The sequence below is a fragment of the Rhinolophus ferrumequinum genome, chromosome 13, assembly GCF_004115265.2.
Source record: "Rhinolophus ferrumequinum isolate MPI-CBG mRhiFer1 chromosome 13, mRhiFer1_v1.p, whole genome shotgun sequence".
Taxonomy (NCBI): Eukaryota; Metazoa; Chordata; class Mammalia; order Chiroptera; family Rhinolophidae; genus Rhinolophus; species Rhinolophus ferrumequinum.
In genome coordinates, this window is record NC_046296.1 from 54,882,771 (window position 1) to 54,906,477 (window position 23,707).

A 23,707-nucleotide genomic window follows, 5' to 3' on the forward strand; every position below is an offset into this window, starting at 1 on the left:
GTGAGCCCAGGGCAGTGGTCAATGAGGACTGGGGAGCAGGCCCCAGCCAGGGGCGCTGGAAGCCCCAGAGTTGGGCTGGAAGCAGCGTTTTTGCTGACCTGGTTGGCAGATGGCTTGTTGGCATTTCGTTGCTGACCTGTGTTCCTGGCTGGTGGACCATGCTGTCCTCAGGCTGTGCCAACCTTGGGCCTCTTGAGAGGGATAGTTTCCTCATCTGTTCCTCCCTGGGAGCCACTGGGGCAGGCCGCCAGGAAAAAGTGGTGCTGGGGATGGAGGGAGCAGTGCAGCCCTGACAGGGGGCTGTGGCACATCTGTGGGTGCTGTGGGCGGCAGCCTGGGACAGCCCAGGATCTACTGCACCAGTGGGGAGTCCGCATGGGCGCCCAGACTTCTGACCTTTGGAACAGGAAGCAGCCCGAGTGCAGAGGGAGGTGGAGGTGGGACAGCTGGCTGGGGAGATGGGACTGGACAGGGAGGCCTTGCCTCACCAGAGTGGAGTTACTAGTGGCTTTCCAGGCGGGACAAACTCCAGCAAAGTGGCTTCACTGAGCCCTGGTACTGGCTTGCTGATCATGCCCAGTCTTTAGGCCACCTGGGGTGGGGTCTTCTGAACTGGGGGTGGGAGCCTTTAGCCCAAATGCCAAAGTCCTGAGTTAACCCTTCTTTCTCCTTTTGTTTGCCTGGGGAGATGGGTTGGAGTGAACATGGAAAAAAAGGCATTACTGCACTGCCCTAGGCAGACTCATCTAATGAGGCCCCTCCCCCACCTAGCCACCATCTCTGCCCCTTCTTCCCCTTTTCTCTTGCCTCCTGCTGCTAACCCACCCGCTTCTTCCTTCCCCCACCCTTGCTGGCCTTGTCATGACGGAGGCCCCCTTCCTTCTCCGTCTGCCAAAAACTGTGCAGGGTACATGTTCTCCTGCACCTACTGAGTCGGGGGTTCTTCACAGCCGTCAGCAACAGCCTCTGACAAGCTGGGGGAAGTTGTGGGGGAAGAATCATGTTCAGGAACTGGCTGTGGAGGGATGGAGAAGAGAGACAAAGGCTGTGGGGGAGTATGGAGGGTGGTGTGACTCGCTTCTAGACCTGGGGAGCCAGGCGCCCACCGGCTGCTGCTGACGGTGGCTGCTGACGGTGGAAGTGACTAAGGCTCCTTTTCTCTGAAGGCCCCTGTCTCCCTCCTGCCCTCTGCCACCTGCACAGCTTGTTCTGGCTGAGGGGCCTTGTCCTGGAAGCGGGATCTTTGAGTCATCCAAGGCAGCACCCTGGTCTAGATCAGTCATCTTGCCTGAAGCTGGAGGAGGCAGGATGGTGGGAAGCGAGCAGAGACAGCTAGGCATCTGACGCTGGGTTAGGGCTGGCAGCTGATGATGCTACAAGAGAATCCCCTTCCCCCTAAGGTTGAGTGGGAGTGGTACCTAGGCACACCTTCTTGTGGGCTGGAGGTGGTAGATAATTGATAGTAAGAAGGGGAGGGCCGAGTCCCCCAGGTGAGGGAGGGATGAGCGATTACTCTGCATTCTTCCACTTCCTTCTCCCAGCTGTTTGTGGGTCGGAGGGGGTGGGGAGGGGGGGGCAAAGGATGCTTTACCCATTTTAGAATCTGTTGAGTCAGAGAAAGAGCTAGGACTTCATCCTCAGTGTTTGGGGAATCACCATCGGAAGCTGATTGGGAAGGCAGAGACTTGAAGATTGAGTGAAATGAAATGAATCTGCAAAACAGTAGGCCATTGAGCTTAAAACCAAGGTTCTTAACCTGGAACCCCGGGATGGGGGTGGTGTTTCACTGGCAGGCTTTGGAGAGTCCTTGGAATTCCTGATACATACATACATCAGATTCTTACACCATTCAGAGAAGATGAAAGGAAATCCTGCGTTTAAATGACTTTGTAGGTTGGAGCAACTGGGAAGAGAAGGGGCTGCTCCAGCTTCAGCTGTTAATGAATTGCAAGGCTGAGACAGAGATGCAGACCTCCGGCTTTCAGCTTAGAGCTTTATACTCCAGGTTGCTTTCTGATGTTCTTTTTTCATGTTGAGGATGGGTTTCCATTCATAGCTCTCAGCTCTCAGGGAAAGCTTCATGTTGAAAGGCATGTCAAAAATGGGCTTTTTTCCCCCTCAGAATGTGGTGTGGTGGAACGGGTGCAGAGCCTTGAAGTTTGAGGGCCACGTGTTTTAGATTTCGTAGCTGGGGTGAGATGAGGTTGAACGGCTCTCAGAGCTAAGGGTCTAGGGTTTCATGGTCCTCTGTAAGGGAATGGGAATCCCGGAGCAGGTTGTGAGAAGGAACAGGCCGCCCGGGCAGAGTCTGAAAGATGAAGTGTGAGATGGTGAGAGGTGGAGGCTGTCCAGTTTGGACATCAGTGGGGTTTGGGTGAGTTTGTCGGGATGGCGGAAAGGATGCCCGGCCTATAGTGTATGCTCAGTAAAGACTTTTTGTTAAAAGAATAAATGTATTTATGTACGGCACTGAAAGATGCACGTAGAAGGAAGGGGTGAATCTGGTGACTGAACATGCATTGGATGTCATCCTGAGAACTCCAGGATGGCGTGTGAGCACGGGCGCAGGCAGGCTCTTAACTGGGTTTTCTGTGGTGTGTGAGCAGATGGGAAACGAGACGTGCTCTTTAAACAGCAGTGATTTCATCATCAGTAGACATCACAACAGAACTAGAATTGTGGTCTGGAAGCCACAGAGACAGTATTGATTGCCCAGGGTAACTGTGGAGGAAAGGATCCAGTTCTTGATTAGGAAATACGCTAAGAGAGGATGGAACCAAGGTCTGTGTCTAAACAAAGGTGCATGATTCATAATCGGAATAGAAGTAATCTTTCCCTGTCAGAGGGTGGGCAACTGATAATGGTGACTGGTTGGGAAAGGTTAGACCTAGGAGGAAGATTTCCTAGGCAGAAAAGGCTGGAATTGAGCCAAATGATTGGAGTTGACCTCTCAAATCTTCAAATCTTTGTTCTCTGTGGCAGGCCAGTTGAGTTGATGAGGGAAGAACTGTCTTCCTCCCTTTACTTCCCATCACTGTCTCCAGACCACAGAGAAATTGAGAAGAGCATCCTAAGTAGGTCAGGTGGCGTTGCTAATTCCCGGAGAGGTCAAGGTAACTTCTGTTCCTTGTTTTCCCAGGCTGAGAAGAAAGCCAAGGTGATTGCAGTAATGAATGCAGTTGAAGAAAACCAGGGGTCTGGTGAGTCTCAGAAGGTGGAGGAGGCCAGCCCCCCCGCAGTACAGCAGCCCACCGACCCCGCCTCCCCCACGGTGGCCACCACTCCTGAGCCTGTGGGGGCCGATGCTGGGGACAAGAACGCCACCAAAGCAGCTGATGACGAACCAGAGTACGAGGTGAGCAGCTTGCTTCTTCATCGGCCTCGTCCAGCCCTGTCCTGGGTCCCTCCAGTGCCAGCTCCTCCCGTATTGCTCCCCTCTCTCCACCTGATGCCAATACTTCGTCTCCCCAGTGTCGCTCTGTTTTGGTCCATTCAGATGGAGCTCCCTCCTGGCTCTCCCAACCCTCAGATACCCAGGGTTGGGGTTGCCGTGGGGGGGGATCAGGGTGGCAGGGACTCGTGACGCCCTGTAGTGACTTCTGTTCCTTGGGGCTGCAGGACGGCCGGGGCTTTGGCATTGGGGAGCTGGTGTGGGGGAAACTGCGGGGCTTCTCCTGGTGGCCTGGCCGCATTGTGTCTTGGTGGATGACGGGCCGGAGTCGAGCAGCCGAAGGCACCCGCTGGGTCATGTGGTTCGGAGACGGCAAGTTCTCAGTGGTGAGTTAACGGTGTCTGGTGATAGCTTGGAGTCTTGGTCACAGGGCCTTGGATTTTGATTGGGGGCATGTTCTGGAATTGGGGTGGTTGGTAGAAGTGGGCTCTCTTTGCCCCGACTGTACATGTGCTGCTAGAAGAAATCCAAGAGATGATTAGGTTGTACTGGCGGCATAGAGAACGAGGGTGCTCGGGGAGGTTTTGCCTTCCAGGAACCCTCTACCCAGAATTCCTTACCCGCTTGCATTCAGGTCCTTTCAGTCATGTAATTATTGATGCATCCGGTCCTCTCAAGGGCAGAGGCCCACTTTTAATACGCACAACCGCTGCCAGTTGCCAGGCACGGTGTGTGGGGGAGGGGCGGGTGCTCGATGAGTGTGGAAGGAGGAAAAACAAGGGGGGTGTTTGTCCCTGCAGGTGTGTGTGGAGAAGCTGATGCCGCTGAGCTCCTTCTGCAGTGCTTTCCACCAGGCCACCTACAACAAGCAGCCCATGTACCGCAAAGCCATCTACGAAGTCCTGCAGGTGAGCGCCTTCTGAGGGACTCGGAAGAGGGAGCTTAAACTCAGGGAGTGCTCATTGGCCTGGAAGCTGGAGCCTGGAGGTTCGGCCTGGGCAGAGGCTCCACCTGCCAGACCCGTGGACTCCTTCTGTGTCCGCCTTATTCGCCCCTTTCTGCACTCGTCCTCCCCAGATGTTTTCCTGCAGTCCTCCCCTTCCCTGTACCTTTGCCCACCTTTACTACTCAGTTTGCCGTCCAGCCTGTCCTGAGACTGTCCCCCACTATGTGCTCCCCTGCAGGTGGCCAGCAGCCGCGCGGGGAAGTTGTTCCCAGCGTGCCATGACAGCGACGAGAGCGACACCACCAAGGCCGTGGAGGTGCAGAACAAACAGATGATTGAGTGGGCCCTTGGAGGCTTCCAGCCCTCTGGCCCCAAGGGCCTGGAGCCTCCGGAAGGTAAACGCAGGTGCCCAGCCCAGCCTTGTGGGACCCCTGCCAGCTGGGCCTGGGAAAGCCATGCTCAGGGAGAGCTGGCAAGGCCTCCATTGAGGGGCCCAGTGGGAATGCCCATAGTCTCCCTCTCCTGGAGTCAGGGTGGGGGCAGTACTGCTCTGGGACGCAGAATAATCTGCTCCCTCTGGGCCTGCTGGCACCAGAGTTGGGAGCAAGGGACAAGTTGGGGACCAGGCTGCACCCCATTTAGGTAGAATGGGGAAGGTGAGGGAACTGCGATTCCTTATCAGCCGGTAACCCTGACCTCGTCACCTGCTTTCCCCATTCAGAGGAGAAGAACCCCTACAAAGAAGTTTACACAGACATGTGGGTTGAACCTGAAGCAGCTGCCTATGCACCACCCCCACCAGCCAAAAAGCCCCGAAAGAGCACAACTGAGAAGCCCAAGGTCAAGGAGATTATTGACGAACGCACAAGAGGTAGTTGGCCTGGCTCGGGAGAGAGTGGCGTGGTGAGGCCGCGTTCAGAGGCGTGAGTGAGGCCCTGGCGGCCGCCTCTGATGCTGGCCCTCCCTCCCCCCTCTGCAGAGCGGCTGGTGTACGAGGTGAGGCAGAAGTGCCGGAACATCGAAGGTGAGTCCGGATGGGGCGGCTGGACACCGACTCCTGGGAGTCACTGGTCTTTGCTCTGGGGGCACACGGGCAGGCAGGCAGGCTGGCTCCTAGAGAGGTGCCTGCGGCAGAGGCACCTGTGCTTAGACAGCTTTGAGTGACGTGGGACATGGGCACTCGGTGACGGCATCTGTCCTGTGTGTCCCACCTTCTCCAGGCTGCTTCATACACCCCAGCTGTTTTCCTGGTGCCATAATCTTCCTGTCTTGTCAATGGCATGGGCCGGTCATTAGGGTTTGGGACACCGCAGTGGGTCACACAGGGTGGCCCCCCCCCATTGTATTTGATTGAATTGGCCTGAACACGACCTTTCACCTCCTCACTTCCCATCCCGTGGCCTTGAGCTTCCCATGTCTGCCTCCCTTGGCCTGGTGCTGTTGTGTCAGGGACGATGGGGACAGCGGCCTAGGACTTAAGGACTGCCCAAGGAGTCTCTCCAGAGTAACCCCGGGGCAGGGCCCTGTTCTCGTCGGCAGGTTCCTGTCCCTGTATGGTGGCACTGCCGCTCTGAGAGATGAATGGCTTTCTGAGCTTGGGGCCACAGCGCCTCCCTGTTCCATGGGGCATCTCCCAGAATCCTTCCTGCTTTCCGTTTGGCTGCGGCTCCAGCACATCCCCTTTTTGTAGCTTTTTTGGAGCTGGCTTGGGCCTGAGGCGAGGTGGGAGAGGATGGTGCCCTGCAGTGAATGTCAGCTACTCTGCTTTCTCTGCTTTTCAGACATTTGCATCTCGTGTGGGAGCCTCAACGTCACCCTGGAACACCCTCTCTTCATCGGAGGAATGTGCCAAAACTGCAAGGTGGGCGCACAGGCAGCACAGACATGACAGAGGGCGCCCCTCGGCCCCTGGCTGAGTGCATCTCCTCACCTCTGGCCTTGGTGGGGGGAAAGGCGCAGCACCTGGGGCAGCTGGGAGGTTAGCTCTAAGGTTTGCTCTGGAAGCAGGGTCCTGACAAACACACCCTTGAGCTTCAGTCATTTCACTTGCCATTGTTTTTCCTCTGAAAGATGCTTCCCCCTCACTGAGGCCCATTCTAGTTCCCTGGGGGGGGGGGCTCCCCACATCAGTCACTAGTGGGCAGTGGCGGAGGGCAGGCTGACTGATAGGTAGGTTGCTGTGGCCTCGGAGCTCAGGAGGAAAACCCAGGGCCACAGCCCGGGACAAAGGTGTGGCTGCCTCCCTGGCCTTCGCTCAGGCCTCCCGGGTTCTGTCCACTGCTGTGCTGGGGAGACCTGTCCCCTTCCCTGATCTGTGGTTCAGGCTGGACCCTGGCTGGATGGAGGTCGGTGGGGTGGGGTCAGGGGTGCAAGGTCATGTCTCCAGGGCCGAGTCAGGTTTCCAAGGTGAGAGCCCAGAGGCTGGATTCCAAGCCTACCTGCACCCTGGCTGTCTGAGGCCCTGCCTAGTGGTCCGACCCTCCACCCTGCTCTCTAGAACTGCTTCCTGGAGTGTGCGTACCAGTACGATGACGACGGCTACCAGTCCTACTGCACCATCTGCTGTGGGGGTCGTGAGGTGCTCATGTGTGGGAACAACAACTGCTGCAGGTGAGGGACCCCCCAGCCCGTAGCGTCCCTCCCTTCTGGCCCGTAGGGGGGCTTTCCCCCCCTGCGCAGCCCTGCCCAGCCCCATCCAGGCCTCACCTGGGGCTGAGCGTCCCTCTGCTGCACTGGCCTTCCTTGCAGGTGCTTCTGTGTGGAGTGTGTGGATCTCTTGGTGGGGCCAGGGGCTGCCCAGGCAGCCATTAAGGAAGACCCTTGGAACTGCTACATGTGCGGACACAAGGGCACGTACGGCCTGCTGCGGCGGCGAGACGACTGGCCCTCCCGGCTCCAGATGTTCTTTGCCAATAACCACGACCAGGAATTTGTGAGTGCCGGGCCCAGGGCGTCCTCTTGGCTCTTTGTCACCCCCTGCCTGCCGGAGCCGGAGGGCAGACTGGGCTGAATGGAGAGCTTCGCTTGGTCCTGGGGCTGGCGATGAGCAGAGGTGCCGGTGCAGCACGCGGGCCGTGCAGGTTTACAGCCTGACGCGCTCCCAGTTGGCTGGGAGGACAGCCTTGCGTGGAGCCCGGGCACACTCCCGGCACTCACCTGGCCTGTTGTGCTCACTGCCTAGGACCCTCCGAAGGTTTACCCACCTGTCCCAGCCGAGAAGAGGAAGCCCATCCGGGTGCTGTCTCTATTTGATGGAATTGCTACAGGTGAGCGTGCACAGGTGCTGAGGTGCTGGCATGCTCGTCCTGGGACGTGGAGCTCTGCTTGGGGCTGTGTGTTTCACTGGGGCAAAACAACACGGGAGTGAACATACCATTGTTAAAACATGACCCTAAAGAGGGAACTGTGTGTTCAATGAAAAGGATATAAAAAAAAAAGGTGGTAAACCAGCATGTCCAGTGGGCGCTTTCCTTAACGGGGAAGGCTGCCCAGCAGAGGACAGAGCAATCATTAGAGATATTGACCATGTTCACAGAGCCTCCAAGGATCGGCTTGGCGACCAAAACAAAAACATGGGCAGTTGTGCTTTGATTGTAAGTCGTAGGAGAAAACAAGCTATAAATGAGAGAGTAAAGAATATTTAAATCGCTCATAATCCTATAATTAGTGTTTTGGTGTACATCGTTTCAGATTTTTGTGTGTGCATGTATATGTGTTTATATAATCATACATAGATAGATAAAACAAACGAATAGTAAAATGCCTAGTGTTGTAACATGCCTTTTCATTTATGATATTATGACTGCTTTTTTTGTCTCAACCAGTATAGAACTGCATTCTTTATTTGTAAATGCTGAGTAGGGTTTCATTGAGTGAAAGTACCATCATTTATTTAACCCTCTATTGGGAGGTTTATTGTTCTTTTCACTGTCGCAAGCAGTGCTGTGACAAGCATCCAAGACATACATCTTTATGTGCTTAGACTGTTATCTTTTAGGAAACACTTGGTCACCGTGTAGGCACTGTATTTTTCATTCAGTTCTTTTTTTTTATTTTCAATTGGGGAACAGTGTGTTTCTCTAGGGACCATCAGCTCCAAGTCGTTCAATCTAGTTGTGGAGGGCACAGCTCAACTCCAAGTCCAGTCGCTGTTTTCAATCTTGCAGGGGGCGCAGCCCACCCTCCCATGCGGGAATTGAACCAGCAACCTTGTTGTTGAGAGCTCGCGTTCTAACCAACTGAGCCATCCCGCCGCTCCTCCAGCAGCTCAGTGGCAGCTTATTGCCTTCAATCTAGTTGTGGAGGGCGCAGCTCAGTGGCCCATGTGGGAATTGAACCAGCAACACTGTTGTTGAGAACCAGCAACACTTGCGCTCTAACCACCTGAGCCACCCGTCCGCCCTGTTATGCAGTTCTTGACCTTACCTGGCAGCCCTCATGGAAGGTGGCACTGACATTATCCACCCTCTGCTCTGCCCACAGGCTGAGGGATTCTCAGTTCTTAGAAAGGAGTAACCCTCTTTAGAACTTGCCTTCATGTGACCAGAGGGAGAGGGCCAGTCTGTGCCCGGAGACCTTGGCCAAAGGGCCAGGGTGGGGATGGCATCCCAGATGTTCATCTTCTGTTCTCAGCTCAGTGCTGACGTTCTATAAAACGCAGGAGGTTAATGTACAGCTTTGGTTTTCCAGACTAGAACTTTGAGGCCTTCTTAAACCATGTCGCACCCCCGACAAGTGGCTGTAAAAGCTCCTTGGTGGGGAGGTCTCTTGGGAGCATTGGAACTGGGGCCATGGTGGCCTGTTTCTCCTGAAGCTCTCAGGGTCTGTTCTCATTGTTTCCATGCCTCAATTCAGCATGCGTTTGTAGAGGGGTCGTGGTAAGGAAGTGAGTGTCATTAGCTCAGGAGGAACCCATGAGTGAAGACCATTGCAGCTCAAGAAAAGGGCTGAATTAGGGATACATGCTGACATGCTGGCTCCTCTAATGAGGTGGAGAGGGACGCAGAGGGCTGGGGCCTACGGAGGACGGGAGGTACTTCCAGGGGCGTGGGGTGGAGCAAGGCATGGATGAAACCGTTATGTTGAGTCTGGAAGGATGGGGAGAATTGCAGCCGGAGGTGATACTGGAGGGCAGTGTAAGGAAGGACCAGTGTGTATGAGGTGGAGAAACAGCAAAGAAAAGGCCACCCAAAAGCTAACTGCTATTCTCCCTGGATCCATCTCCTGTCTGGTCAGTCTTTCCCGGCCTTGACCGTTTTTGAAGTAGATCAAACTAGGCATGAAACAGCCTCGATGTCCTTGTTGTTGATATTCCAGTTTGACCCAGAAAGAAGGCAGCTTACTGGGCAGCGTAGGGTACAGGCCTATGGCCGACCCATGTGTCTGGCTGGCCAGAGGGCTCCCCTGCAAAGGCCAGGGGACCGGAGGTGACCCGGTGACTGTGCCTTTTGCTGGCTGGCGCAGGGCTTCTGGTGCTGAAGGACTTGGGCATTCAGGTGGACCGCTACATTGCGTCGGAGGTGTGCGAGGACTCCATCACGGTGGGCATGGTGAGGCACCAAGGGAAGATCATGTACGTCGGGGACGTCCGCAGCGTCACGCAGAAGCATGTATGTCAGGGCCGTGGGACCCGTCCCGCCTCCCTTGTGTCCCTTGCACTCAGCCCCTGGGGGCAGCGCCAGCCCCCTTTCGTTTTGTTCATTTATTCTTTTCTTTTGCCTGTTTTCCCCTCAAGCCTCTCTGCCTCTCTTCCATTTTCGTCCTGTCTCAAGAGGATAATGGGCAGATTAAAATGGGAGTTGGGGAGCTGGACTTTGGGGGCTCGGGCTGCTCCCCGGTTAGTTTCAGAGCCCTTTTTAGTTGAGCAAGTTAGATTGCAACTTGCTTAGGTTGCAGCTTTACCAGCCTCCATCCTTGGGGGCTCTGGTGGGGCCTTGCCTAAGTGGCCCTTTGCCTGTAAGTTATCTGTGTCTGCTCCTGAAGGCAGCCTACTGGGCAGGGTAAGGTTTATTACTAGGCCCTCAGGAATCCTGAAGGGCATTTGGAGGGCACTCACATGGCCCAGACACCCTGCCCAAAGTGCGCGGAGCACAAGGTCCCTTCACATTCAGCTGTCCAGCCAGGACCGCCTTCTCCCTGAGTGGCTGTTTCTCCTGCTGGCCTCAGACATTATCCAGTTTGGTCCCTTCACTTTATTGTTTAGGAAACTGAGCCCAGAGGGCCTTAGTGACTGGCCCGTGGCTGCACAGTGTGCGTGTGCGTGTATACATGTCGTGGTGCATGTGCGAATGTGTATGTAGTGAGCATACAAAGCCGGTCACCTCTTGCCCATGCCACAGTACTTTTTTGCCTAAGTCACAGATAATTTCTCTTTTCCTTCCTGCCTCTGTCCCCGGACATCAGGCCCATCACAATACCTTTATCCTCCCAGATCCAGGAGTGGGGCCCGTTCGATCTGGTGATTGGGGGCAGTCCCTGCAATGATCTCTCCATCGTCAACCCTGCCCGCAAGGGACTCTACGGTAGGTGCTGTGCTCCCCCTGCCACCTCAGCTGGTGCTTCTGCACGGAGGTTTCCTACTCGGATATTTCTGCCCTGGGACGGCTACTCCCGATGACCCTGTCCTCCCTTGCCCTCCCTGTGCCCGAGCCACACCGCTGTCTGCAGACAGCCCAGCTGACGGCTTTCTCTTCCGCCTCTCAGAGGGCACTGGCCGGCTCTTCTTTGAGTTCTACCGCCTCCTGCATGACGCGCGGCCCAAGGAGGGAGATGACCGCCCCTTCTTCTGGCTCTTTGAGAATGTGGTGGCCATGGGCGTTAGTGACAAGAGGGACATCTCGCGATTTCTCGAGGTATAGCCAGCACCCTTGGTTTGGCCAGCTCACTAATGGCTTCTACCTTGGACCGCCGCTTTATCCCTGTCTCGTCTGCATTGTGGAGCTGGGGACTGAGGACTTCCGCTTTGCAAGGGCTTCCCAGTTAGCCAGGGAGGAAGCATTGTCAGAGGCCCATTCTGGAAAGAACCCGTGGTCTCACTCTAAGAGGTGGTATTTGGGTACGGGCCTCAGAGCTTGGAGGCCCTGACTGTTAAGAGGGTGGGGTGCCAGACTCCTAGGGCTGGGGTTCTGTGTGGTGTTTCATGGGGGAACCTTGGAGACGCCAAAGTTGATTTTCCCGACCAGAATGGCTTGTCCTCACTCCTTGGCACTGTGACGGATGCTTTATGACACCTGTGAAGAAAATGGCTTATCTCATAAAGTGGGTCCCAGCTCGGCCCTGAGCCAGGTTTGAGCTGTGCGCAGAGGATTTCTGCAGCCAGAGGCGTTCTCAGCGTGGGCGGTCTGGGAGTCCAGCCCACGCTCCGAGTCTGAGGGTCAACACCTCAAGTTGCTGTTCTGACTATGAATGCGAGTAGGTATCTTTGGCTCATAATCTGGACGTCCAGTGAACACGTCCACACTTGTTGGAACTTCCTTTCTCAAAGCCTCTGGGTGAACTACAGCTTTGTGGTCCAGTGTGGTAGCCATCAGCCACATGTGGTATCCAGAGAAACATTAAAATTCACACTCGCCTCACTTGACACCTGTAGCTGGTGGGCCGGTGGCTACTGGAGTGAACAGCGCAGATAAAGAATGTTTCCCTTATCATAGAATGTTCAGTTGGACTGTGCCGGTTAGAATGTTCTGGTGAGATCATGTGGAATGTGGCTAGGTTTAACTTGGGCTTTTCTTGGAGGCTTCAGGCTGTCCCAGTGTGTGGCCTCCTGAGAGAGAAATAAGAGCCTTTGACGCTTCAAGGCTCTAAACTAGCAAAATTTCCTGGCACTATTTAATCATCATCTCTCTCTCTCACTCATCTTTAATCTCTCCTGTTTTATAGTCCAACCCTGTGATGATTGATGCCAAAGAAGTGTCAGCTGCACACAGGGCCCGCTACTTCTGGGGGAACCTTCCTGGTATGAACAGGTTGGTGAGAGCTCCCGGGCCTGGGGTGGCTGCGGGTTGGTGTCTGCAGGCAGGACGGCGGCAGGCCGGCTCGAGGAGGGGATCACTAAGTGGGCCCTTTTGGGGCAGCCTCCCCGGCTGACAAGCTTGCTGCTCTGCTGTGTTCTTCTCCATTTCCTTCTTGAGGAAGAAGGGGAGTCAGGGTATAGAAAATACTTGCCTGACAAACGGATAACTAGTGGTTGAATATAGGACCTTTAAAAGCACACTATTTATGCAAAAGAAGAGTCAACATGCTGCTGAGTTAAATAGTTGGTTCTCCTACGTTGGTGATGTGTCTAGAGTCAGTTGGGCCTTAGTTTCCCGAGGGTAAGTCGTAGAGGATGGGGTTGGGATGGCAAAGAGGTGCCCACAGCCCGGCCACATCCTGCCCCAGCAGAGGGCATCTTGAAGCAGCACCATGCAGGTTAGAGGGTCCTGCTTCACTTATTACCCACACACTTAGTTGGCTTCACGTCGTTTGTGGGAAGGTTACTCTTTATTTAGGTTACACACATAGAAAATTTCATTTCTTCAGTGTAATAGCTGCATTATAAAAAGTCCTATGAGGAGAAAGGAATTCTGATGGAGAGCGAGCGGTTCAAAAGCAGAGTGCGATTCAGCCACTCTAGATACTGCTTAGGGAGGGAAATAGTTTCCAGAATGTTTTGAGTGTGGATTCTAAACCTCCTTGGTAATACCCTGTAAATTGGAAACATCATTTAGCCTGGCCTCAGGTATCTCATCTCCATCTCTGCCATTAGCACGAAGTTACAGGAACTCCCCCAGTCTCATACGCATTCAGCAGAGCTGAAGGAGATGGAAAAGAGATAGGTCAGTGGGGCAGCTGACTTGAAAACACTCAGTGCCCCCCTAAGGTTCCCAAGATGGACGTGTGTAGTGGGAAAATGGACTGGCTTGTACATAGTCCAGTATTTTCATGGAGCCACTAACTGCCTTCTGACAGACCTTGGTCCTACGGGATTGTCCCCACCTGCTTCTTCCAAGTCTAAAATTCTAGACCTCTGAGTTTCTGGGAGGAGCAGGGGTACCAGGTGGGACCAAGTGGAGTGTATGGGGGCCCGAAACAGGGAGGAGTCGGGAGGGGCGGTTGGAATGTGGGTCCCTGTGGTTTCCACGCTGAGAGGATGGACCACTATGTGCACCCTTAAGTATTTTCAAATGGCAGACAAGACCTGCGCTGAAGGGGGTGGTACTCGGTGATCTGAACTGCCCTCTGAGAAGTGACACGTTCAGTGTCTCAGAATTTTAGTCTTCAGGGGAGTCTGCAGAATTTGAGTCGGGTTAACTGTACCTTTAAGGTAGACACTTCAGTGAATTTCATCCAGTGTACACACCCATGTCATGGTCACCGTAGCCAAGATACACAACATTCTGTCCCCCCCAAGCTTGCTTTGCCATGGATGCTTTTAAAACTCGGTATATTTTAAAATAACTGATACAAAAATACTAGGTTTTCCCCCTTCTGGGCAGGTATTAACCTGCTTATTTGTACTGTGAGACCACTTTCGAATTCACCTTTAAGGATTAATGTTCGGCGGTTTTGTGTCTGGATGGCTGTAGTGTGTGTGCACGTGTTCTGGGGGAGTTTGAAGGGCTTCCAACAGGTGTGGGAAACAGAGTCCCCTTTTGCTTACCTGTGTGAGTCAGATGACTGCTGAGTGTGTTCCTGTTCTCCTGGTTTCTGTTGTCACCTTCTCTTTTCTGCCTCCTAGGCCGTTGGCATCTACTGTGAATGATAAGCTGGAGCTGCAGGAGTGTCTGGAGCATGGCCGAATAGCCAAGGTTAGCCCCAGCGTCAGTGCCCTCTGCGGGGGGGGGGGGGGGGGGGTAAGGAGAAGGGCAGAGGACAGGATGAGCTGTCACCAGGGCTGTGTTCTGCCTGCCCTAGGGCTCTGTGCGGGCAGCTAGTGTGGAGAATGTGGTTTAGGAGGTGACACGGGGTCACGCACACAGTAGGTTCAATGGGAGGGTCCAGGGGAAAGCCTGGAGGGCCAGGAGAGAGATCAGAAGTCCTTGCTTGCCTTCAGCCATTCTGGTCGAGCATCGCTTGCTGTCCCATGGGGGGCGGACACTGAGAAATCTTTGCTGAGGGCCCCAGATCTCCTAGGGCTTTGTAATTTTTTGGCCAGGACCTATTTCATGAGCCTTCAGAGCAGACATTCTCCTGTGATGTGGAAGCAGTGTTTCTCTCAGGAGAAACCTCCCCGAGTGAGGTTCCGTGAGAGCAAGTGCCAGCACTGGGGTGTTTTCAAGTCCCAGAAATTGGGCATCTTTTTGCCTGCAAGTCACTACACTGTGAAAGAAGCAATTTTTAGAAGATTTAGGAAGGACAGTGGCTCAAGCTGCTACACCTCAGGTCCTTGGCCAGCGGGATTAGACTGAGGATGGCCGGGTGACCTCAAAGTAGGAAGACGACGAGCATGGCGGTGGGGTCTTCGGAGGCTCACGACTGGGGCCTTCGCCGGTGCCCTGGACGGACCAGGCCCTGGCAGGGGTTGACACCAGTCCCTGGCGAGCGCCCGGAACACGTTGTAAATGCACGACCAGCGAATGATGCTCATTCCTCTTTCCTCGCCTTCTAGTTCAGCAAAGTGAGGACCATTACTACTAGGTCGAACTCCATAAAGCAGGGCAAAGACCAGCATTTCCCCGTCTTCATGAATGAGAAAGAGGACATCTTATGGTGCACTGAAATGGAAAGGTACCCAGGGCCGTGTGCAGGTGTCGTGGGGCTGTGTGTGTGTGCTGACTTGTCCTTGAGGCAGGGACCACTGTCTCTCCTGGCCAGACTTGTGTCTTCCACAGATGCATGTCAGCGTGGGTTTTCCCAGGCATTTCCCAACGTGGCAGGTTTCTGGGGATGGTCCTAAAGTAAGAGGCATCCCTCCATGATGCCCTGGCTCTCAGAGGTCCTGTGCACTCCAAGGAAACATGGCAGCTACAGGAGCTTCCTTAACGCGAGCTGCTCGTTTTACGTACCTTACAAACCAGGACAGCACAGGGCCAGGTGGGCCTTACAGCCTGAGCACCGTGGACTCACGGGCTAGATTACCTCCTCCTCCAGTGTCACTGCGATTTAGCCAAAGAGACCGTTGACAAACAGCCAGAGTCAACAGGAATTCCTGGAACGTTTGAAGTCAGGCAAGAGTCCCCTTTATAGGGTTTCCACCCCTCTGGTGAGGAAGGTATTAGGGATGTGTTGTTAGGACTTACGGACTTCCGATACCCACTGTGGATCTAAATCTCAGGTGGGGCCTGTCCTCCTGCAGGTGTTTTTTTTTTACAAATACTAACTTTGTTTCTATTGTGTGATAAATCTCTAGGCTGTGATTGTCTTTTCTTCAAATCCACAGAGTAGCGGGTTGCCCGAGTCTTGAATTGGTTATAAAGGACGGAAGATTCAGCAGAATCCCACAGGCCAGCGCTCACCCCTGCCCTCTGCCTTCTCTCCCCAGGGTGTTTGGCTTCCCTGTCCACTATACTGATGTCTCCAACATGAGCCGCTTGGCGAGGCAGAGACTGCTGGGCCGGTCGTGGAGCGTGCCGGTCATCCGCCATCTCTTCGCTCCGCTGAAGGAATATTTTGCTTGTGTGTAAGGGACATGAGGGCAAACTGAGGTAGTGACACCAAGTTAAACAAACAAACAAAAAACACAAAACACAATAAAACACCAAGAATGTGAGGATGGAGAGAAGTATCAGCACCCAGAAGAGAAAAAGGAATTTAAAACAAAAACCACAGAGGCGGAAACACCGGAGGGCTTTGCCTTGCAAAAAGGGTTGGACATCATCTCCTGATTTTTCAATGTTAATCTTCAGTCCTATTTAAAAACACAACCAAGCTCTCCCCCCGCCCCCCCCCACCTCCTTTATTTTTTTGGTCAAACCTTTTGTTTTCTCTTTTCAGAGGGGTTTTCTGTTTGTTTGGGTTTTTGTTTCTTGCTGTGACTGAAACAAGAGGGTTTATTGCAGCAAAAATGAGTAACAAAAAATCGTAACAATACCTGGCAGAGGAAAGATGGGAGAGACAGAAAAAAGGAAATTCTTTAGAAATCTATATTGGTATTGGGTTTTTTTTTTTTTAAACTATATATTTTTGTTGTTGTTGTCTCTAGCCTGATCAGATAGGAACAAAGCAGGGGACAGAAAATAGAGACACTCAGGCGGCAGAATTCCCTCCCAGCCACTGAACTGTCTTGCTAGCACCATTCCTGGTCACGCAAAACAGAACCCAACTAGCAACAGGGAGACGAGAACACCACACAAGACCCTTTTATACAGTATTTCAGGTGCCTACCACACAGGAAACCTTGAAGAAAATCAGTTTCTAGAAGCCGCTGTTACCTCTTGTTTACAGTTTATATATATATGATAGATATGAGCTATATATATAAAAGGTACTGTTAACTACTGTACAACCCGACTTCATAATGGTGCTTTCAAACAGCGAGATGAGTAAAAACATCAGCTTCCACGTTGCCTTATGTGCAAAGGGTTTTAATCAAGGATGGAAAAGAGGGAGATAGCTTGCAGGTGAATCACTACCGAGGTGGGGTTTCCTCCCTTGGTATTAACGAAATGAAGGAGAATTTGGGAACAGCGTTTTCCTGCTTCTCCCTGCCAAAAAGGGGGGGTGAGATGAGGTGGTCGGGACGGTGGACAGCTGAGAGTGGAATTCATCCAGGCTCACATAATAACCTTTAGATTTTTTTTTCAAAAAGGAGACTCCCTCAGCAAGATGGCAGGTTAAGGGGTCTTCATTCCCAGTTTCTCAACATTAGCTGAACCGAGGGCTCCTCGTGGTGGGATCAGAAATAATCCAGAGTGTGGGAAAGTGACAGTAAAACCCCACCTGGAGCAAATAAAAAAACATACAAAACGTACTGGTGCTTGCCTGTTAAAGTCGCCTTTTGTGTGTTCTTTTATGAGGCCCCACCATCCACCCTCTGCACAAGGCGGCTTCCAGCCCCTGGAACGTGATGTTTTTGGTCATCTCCAACGGCTGCAGTTTTTTACTGGGAGGCTGATGACACCTTTTGTTATAATTATTCTTATGGTTCTGGTTATAATTCTGTTTGTTTTCAGATTTTCTTTAAGAAAACAAAAACCCACCCTCCCCTCCTTTTAGGTTTCAAACCAAGGTGCGGGGAGCAGGGTGCTTCTAAGTCAGTGGTGGTCCTGGTGCCCTGGTTCCCTACCCCTCGGGCCAGGTGGGCCACCAGGCGCAGCGATAGCTGGGCGGCCAGGGAATGTCCCCGGCCAGCCTTCCGGTGCGTCCCTCTTCTCTTCTACTTCCCCTCCTCTCAAGTCGTGTGTGTCAGGGCTGGAGGGAGGACTAGGCCATCTCTCTCCTCGTGTGTGTGATTGGAGTGGTGTGTATTTCTTTTCTAGTGCTTGGTCTGATGATAGCTGTGCTCTTACCTCGAGTCAGCAGCACCTGGAGCCCCAAGTGCATGACACTTGGTTCCACTTCCTACCGAGGCGAGCAGCCTGGCGTTGGCGGTAGGCGGGGACGGCATTGGCGGCTCCAGGGTGAGGGCCCAATGGGCAGATGCTTGCCTGGATAGATGGGGTGTAGATATGTGGCATATAGAGATATATATTTTATAATGGGAGGGGGGATGGCACCTCCTGGGACCGGCAGGGCTGGGAGGTGTGCTGTGAAGCACATGGCTCCCAGTTCGCATCCCTAGAAAGATAGGGCCTACGGTGATAGGCGCTATATAAATACATAGATAGGGTCATGTATACGAAATATTATGTAGTGGGGAGCGGAGGGAGGGGCTCGTGCTGAGCCTCAGGTCCCGCTGCACACAAAAGCCCCACACCAATCAATCAATCCCACACGCATCCACAGGAACATTTCTATACCGTTGCATAACAAATGCACTCACGCGGCCAGGGAGCACCCCGCACGACTCTCCCCGGATTCAGGACTTGGTGGAGTCAGGCCCTGCAGCTCTTTACCTCTGTTGCCCTGATTGCAGGTAGACTGTCAATCCCAGAAGTTGCTAGGTGCTGAAGGCAGGAAAAGGAGGAGGTTTTATTTTAGCAGGTGCTCTCCTCTAGCAGGTAGCGTTCTCTCTCTTTTGCCCCTGGTGATGTCAAAAGATTCTTCTGTTAGCAACCTGTGATACTGACCTGCAACTCGAGGCACCAGTCAAGTCAGCCCTCAGCTCCCCCTACCTATTCTTCCCCCACCAAAGGACAATTGACACCCAGGTCTGTCTTGGCCAAGGGGCTTCCATTCAAAATAAATCAATGGGACGGTGAACCTCGTGTTTTGAATAAGGCAAATTAGTAATTGGTGACAAAATTAAACCAAGGCTTTGAATCCCTTGCTCATTGCTCAGGAGTAAGCTCACTGCTGGTGGCCAGTCTCCCATTCCTTTTAGGGGTGCTTAGTGCTGGACCCCAGTCTACTAGTTTCCTTGTCAGATTGGCTTTGAAGGTCACACCCAGTTGCTTCCTGCCAGCTCTGCCACACGGTGGCAGGCGGTGATGGTCGGCCCCCAGGGGGCTGGAGTGGTTAGGAGAGGGGGGATACCTCTGCCCTCCCTGTCTGGAGTCCCTGTACCTAATTGTGGTGCTCATCCCGTCCCCTCTGCTCCGGCCAGGCTCCTTCCTGGCCTGGAGTCCACCAGCACCACTCCAGGAAGGCTGGGGGGAGGAGGGCTGCCTCAGGCAGTCCAAGGTGCTCCCTCCCCCGCTGGCCAGCCCCCGTGGGGGGACAGTTTGGGCCTTTCTCTGCAGACCTTCAGCTCTCTGGGCTCTCCTAGGCCTTCGTCCGCTGCTTACGTGAAGGGGTTTGCCTTTCCCAATGGCCCGAGCTCCCCCCAAGGGGTGGTGTGAGGAAGAAAGGTGGTAGCCAGCGGTAGCCAGGGACGTGGCAGGCCCGAGGATTAGTATGGACAGGCCAGCTTCCCAGAGGACGTTCCTTGGTGGCTGATCGCCCGGCCTAGCAACCTAATCAGGTGCCCCTCGCAGGAATGAGCTAACGATTACCAGCTTTTCTTCCAGCCAACCTGTGGGCTCAGTCCCACAGTAGAACTTGGTGGGGTGCAGGGGACTTGGGGAATGTGCCAACTTGGCCATGCCAGGATGCTCTTAATCCACGTCCAGTCGTGAGGGGCTGGCTTCTGGGGACAGGTACCCGGTCACCTAAAGGGGAGCTGTGCTTCGACAGGGCCATCCTAGGATTAAGGTGGGGATCGTTACACTTGCTGTGGAGGAGGCTGAGGGTAGAGGCAGTGGTGCAGGAGAAACTAAGGCCTAGGGAAAATTCTGGAGTGTGTGCCCAGTGAGAGATTCTTTCTAAAGAACAGGCCCATTTACCCCTGGAAACAGGCTTCTAGGGACTGAGGATGATGCCCCCCTACGTACTGCAGGTGCCAAGTGGAGTGTGGTGCCAAAGAGGTCTGTGGCTTGTGTTGGGGCAGTAGTGGGGGACTCGTGCCAGGGTCACAGCCGTTGCCTGCCGGCCTGAGAAGGAAGCTGGTCTCCAGCAGGTGGCTGCTGAGCTCGGTGGGCCTCAGGCTGGCTGGTGCTAACCCCCTACCCTGTGACTGGGAAACAGCTAGGGGAGCAGCCCGTGAGGTTTGGCAGCAGGAAGGGGTCTTGCAGTTGGCAGATGACATTAGTGTGTTACGATCCGTTTTTCTCTCTAGACCGCAGAACCTTCTTCTGTTGGCCATCCTGTGAGAAATTGGTAGAAGAGCATCCAGGACCTCTTAGCTTTGGGGACAGGCCTGGGAGTGCTTGGCTGGTGGAGATGCCCATGTGAATTTTGGTGGGTCGCTAAGGTGCAGGTTGGGACAGGCAGACTCAGCAGGAAGGAAGGCCGTTGGACATTGAGCTAGTCTAACAAGGGCTGGCTCCTCGCTCTTCCCGCTTAGCTGGCAATTCTGAGGAAGCTTAGATGGGAGTGACCCGCCATCTCTGCAGCAAGGTCCATAAGAGCAAAGGAAAGAATCATTCAGCGGGGCCATGGAAATGTTGTGCAGCAAGACCGTAATCAAGTTTTCATACCTTTATATATAAGTATATATAAAGTGGATGCTGGAGGCGGTTTTGAATTCCTGTTGTCCTGCTTGGTGCAGAGTTGCCTTGGCACTGGTGTCTTTCAGAAGCGTCATTTGTCGGAAACTTGCAGGAGCCCCCTTGAGCTCCCCCCAAGGGGGGGGAGCTGTGGGTTAGGGCCGTGGGGCCTGCCAGGCAGTGAGAGCTGAAAAGGGCTAGCTGTTTGTTTTGGGCTGTTTGCTTTGGTCAGGGGAGCAGCAGAGCCAAGATTCTGGTGAGAACTGAGTTTCTAGCCAGGCCCCATTTTGATCCAAGAGATGAGGAATCTGAATTTGTCATCTGGCACTGACTAGTCAGGTTGTTCCCAGTCCTTATGATTAGAGGTGACACTGGAGTTGTCCTGTCCTCTGGCAGGAAGCAGCTGAAGTCTTTCCTCCAAGGCAGGATGGGGAAGGTGTTATGGAAACCTAGCCTGGAGCGAGCATGGCCCTCCCACCGTTCCCTGCAAGTGTTTGGAGGATCCTGGAAGAAAGAGAATAAAGGATGGACTCCACTGTTCTGGCAGAAGCTCTCAAATCTTTACATTTTGGTAAAGGAAGGCTGGGGTCTTTGGGGAGTGAGGGCAGCCCGTCCTGTACCTGTGTGTTGCAGAGACCCAGCTGAGGTGGCCTTTGGTTGGTGACCTCTTGCTCACCATTGACCCTGGGCAGTGGAGTTTGGGGGAAGGGGACAGCAGACGAGGACAAGAATAGAAGTCTCTTTGCTAGTCGTGACTGGCTCAGTCCCCCAAATGGAGACCTGTGCGCTCCTGTAACTGGAAAACTCCCCCAACGAGGGGCATGGAGGGTGGCTTTCTCAAACCCCAGTCTGGCGGCCTCCAGCCCCGCACCTGAGGAGATGAGCAGGGATTGAAAGCCTCACCTTAGTCCCATTTCACTTCACAGACTGATTTGGTTGCACAGACCTAGAATTCAACAAACAGCAACAACAACAAAAAAAATGCCGAAATTCCTTAGAATACGCAGAGGGAGGAGGTGACTCAACAAGGTGCTAAAACATTTTATTAAAAATATATATTGTTAAATTAAGTCTGCTGTCTGGACAATGACTGTTTGTTTTGTTTTCTTGTAGTGGAGTTTAAAAGAGACTATTATTTTACTCTGATATATTATTATTAAAAAGGCATTTTAACTTTGTACTTGAAAACTAAATGAGCGATTTCATGTGTTTTAGCTGAGGCATTGAAGTAGCGGGTGCTTACTTATTTGTGGGAAAATCATGTATTCATACTGAAGAATAAACTCCGTAGCTGATTTGGTAATAACTTTTACTGTTACAGACGATTTCGCTTTGACCCCGGCGGCAGAGCACTTTTACTCCACATTCCACGCAGCTAAATGCAGGACTTAACTCCCCAGATCCTTCCCTTCCCAGCCCTCTTCCCTTTCTCTTCAGTTCCTCTTTTTTCCTTTTTTGTTTTTCTCCTGGTTCCAGCATCCTTTCACCACTGTATTTTTTTTTTTTTTTTTAGGGTTGCTTCTCTATTTATTGACAATAATAATGTACATTTCACAGTCTGGTTCTGGGACATCCAGGGAGGGGCGCGTGCAAGGGGGCCCTGAGTGGGTCCCCACCCCCGCTCTCCGGTGTTCTGTTGTATCTCTGTGTAAGTGATGCTCGTGACATAGCTGTTTATGAAATAATTAAAGAGGTCAATGCGTACAGCAGATGTAGAAAGTCTGTCAGTTCCGCCTTCATCACTTTTTTTTTTTTTTTTTTTTTTTTTGTGCCCAGAAGAATATAATAAAGCTCCTTTCTAATGTACTTGTGCTGGAGAACACTTGAATAAATGGACTGTTTTTGTGCAAAAAGAAAAATGGAAAAAGCACCGTAATAATGTCCTTTTGTCTTGCGTCTCCTTTCCCCTGACATAACTGTTCACAGCCTTCTCCAGAGGGGTTAAGTACTACTAGCATTGGGTCCCGACAATGCAGTTCCTCCCTTTCAAACATCGCCTGCCTGAGCATTCACTAGGGACTGTGAACTGGGTGGGAAAAAGGACAGTTTGATTGACGTGAAGCTTCAAGATAAGTTACGATGAGACAAGTTTGCTGGAAAAGTGAATTCTGTCCTGGGCCGAGTGGTAGAAGTTTTCAGACTAGAGTGGCGAGAGGAGAGGGCTTTGTGCCAGTATCTTGTCAGATGAGGTGGTGGGCTTTTGGTTGTGGGCAGCACTCACCTCTCTAGGGGGCTCTCCAACACACAAGGGTGTCCAGACGTGAGCAACCCAGTGGTGGGCAGTCTGGACTGTGCAGGGACCTTACAATGAAACCAGGCATTTGGCCTAAACATGGGAAAATTGAGAGATGTTTGCAAACACAGGGCAAGTCCAAGGGGCTGGGATTATTCTGGGTAGTTCGATGAGGAAGGCAGAAGTGGGGCCAGGTGGCAGAAGTCGGCCTATTTCAGCCGAGCATAAGGAAAATCCTTTTTCACCTCTGGCCAACAGTGCAAGAGGCCGTCGAGAGGGCAGGGAGCCCTGGTTAGCTAAGAAGTGGATAGCCATGTGGGGGTACTGTGGCCTTCCTGGAGACCCCAAGTCTGGGTTCCTCTCCCTGCCTGGCCCCCCCTCAGAACTGTCTTGCAAGTGGATGGTGCCTTGTGGTTTGAAGAGCCCATTCACACACAAAGCCCCTTCATCCTCATGAATCTTTCCCTGGCTGTCACTAGTTCCCTGTCCCCACCATCTAAGAGACTGAATCGGAAGGCACATAAAAAGAGCGACTTCCTACCCCATCTCACTCTAAGACCCCGGACATTCTGTGCTGCGTTTGTCGTCCTAAGTGCCAAACAGGTCCATTCAATGGTTTCTTCCTTTAAGGAGGGAGGGTTGGTCAAGGTTTCTTGCCCACATCAAACTCGGGGGAGGTTTAGGATTGCACCACTTTGCTGGCAGCTTTGAAAGAAGTTATAAGAGGAAATTTTGAGAAAAAATAAAAGGCTTTTTTTTTTCATGGGCACTTTTCTTTACAAAATTGTAAATGTGCATTTAGCTTTATCTGACTTTTTTCTCAATATTTTTCAGTGTTGATGTAGAATTCCTTTTTTTTTTTTTAAATGGCTACATGGCGTTTTCTTGTTGGATGTTTGTTTCTATATATATGCATTTTATTTTAGCTATAAATAGAGCTGCAATAAATATCTGTGTTGGCGTTTAACCCCGTATAGTTTGTATTTTTTTCCTTAAGATACACTCCCAGAAATGAGACTTATTGGGGCAAAGTAGATGAACATTTTGGTTGACTCCTGACACATTTGCCTGATTTCTTCCCAGTGGTCAAAACA

At 52.7% G+C, this 23,707-nt stretch overlaps 1 protein-coding gene across 8 annotated transcripts in view; it reads left to right on the plus strand.

Annotated features, from left to right (window-relative positions):
• The window catches only part of DNMT3A (DNA methyltransferase 3 alpha), a 117,792-nt gene extending 94,328 nt beyond the window's left edge, over nt 1-23,464 (plus strand). For 5 of the 8 annotated variants that reach the window (XM_033125329.1, XM_033125325.1, XM_033125324.1 and 2 more), the window contains exons 7-23: nt 3,140-3,355; nt 3,619-3,777; nt 4,192-4,299; nt 4,576-4,732; nt 5,059-5,208; nt 5,317-5,361; nt 6,119-6,198; nt 6,835-6,947; nt 7,086-7,269; nt 7,519-7,603; nt 9,801-9,946; nt 10,768-10,858; nt 11,040-11,188; nt 12,216-12,301; nt 14,056-14,125; nt 14,926-15,044; nt 15,799-23,464. In XM_033125329.1, the coding sequence (XP_032981220.1) occupies nt 3,140-3,355; nt 3,619-3,777; nt 4,192-4,299; nt 4,576-4,732; nt 5,059-5,208; nt 5,317-5,361; nt 6,119-6,198; nt 6,835-6,947; nt 7,086-7,269; nt 7,519-7,603; nt 9,801-9,946; nt 10,768-10,858; nt 11,040-11,188; nt 12,216-12,301; nt 14,056-14,125; nt 14,926-15,044; nt 15,799-15,940 (2,100 nt within the window). In that variant the 3' untranslated portion in view covers nt 15,941-23,464. The remainder of the gene's footprint in view (nt 1-3,139; nt 3,356-3,618; nt 3,778-4,191; nt 4,300-4,575; nt 4,733-5,058; nt 5,209-5,316; nt 5,362-6,118; nt 6,199-6,834; nt 6,948-7,085; nt 7,270-7,518; nt 7,604-9,800; nt 9,947-10,767; nt 10,859-11,039; nt 11,189-12,215; nt 12,302-14,055; nt 14,126-14,925; nt 15,045-15,798) is intronic. The other 3 variants (XM_033125331.1, XM_033125332.1, XM_033125330.1) reach the window with 1 other exon arrangement.
• The last annotated feature ends 243 nt before the right edge of the window (nt 23,465-23,707 follow it).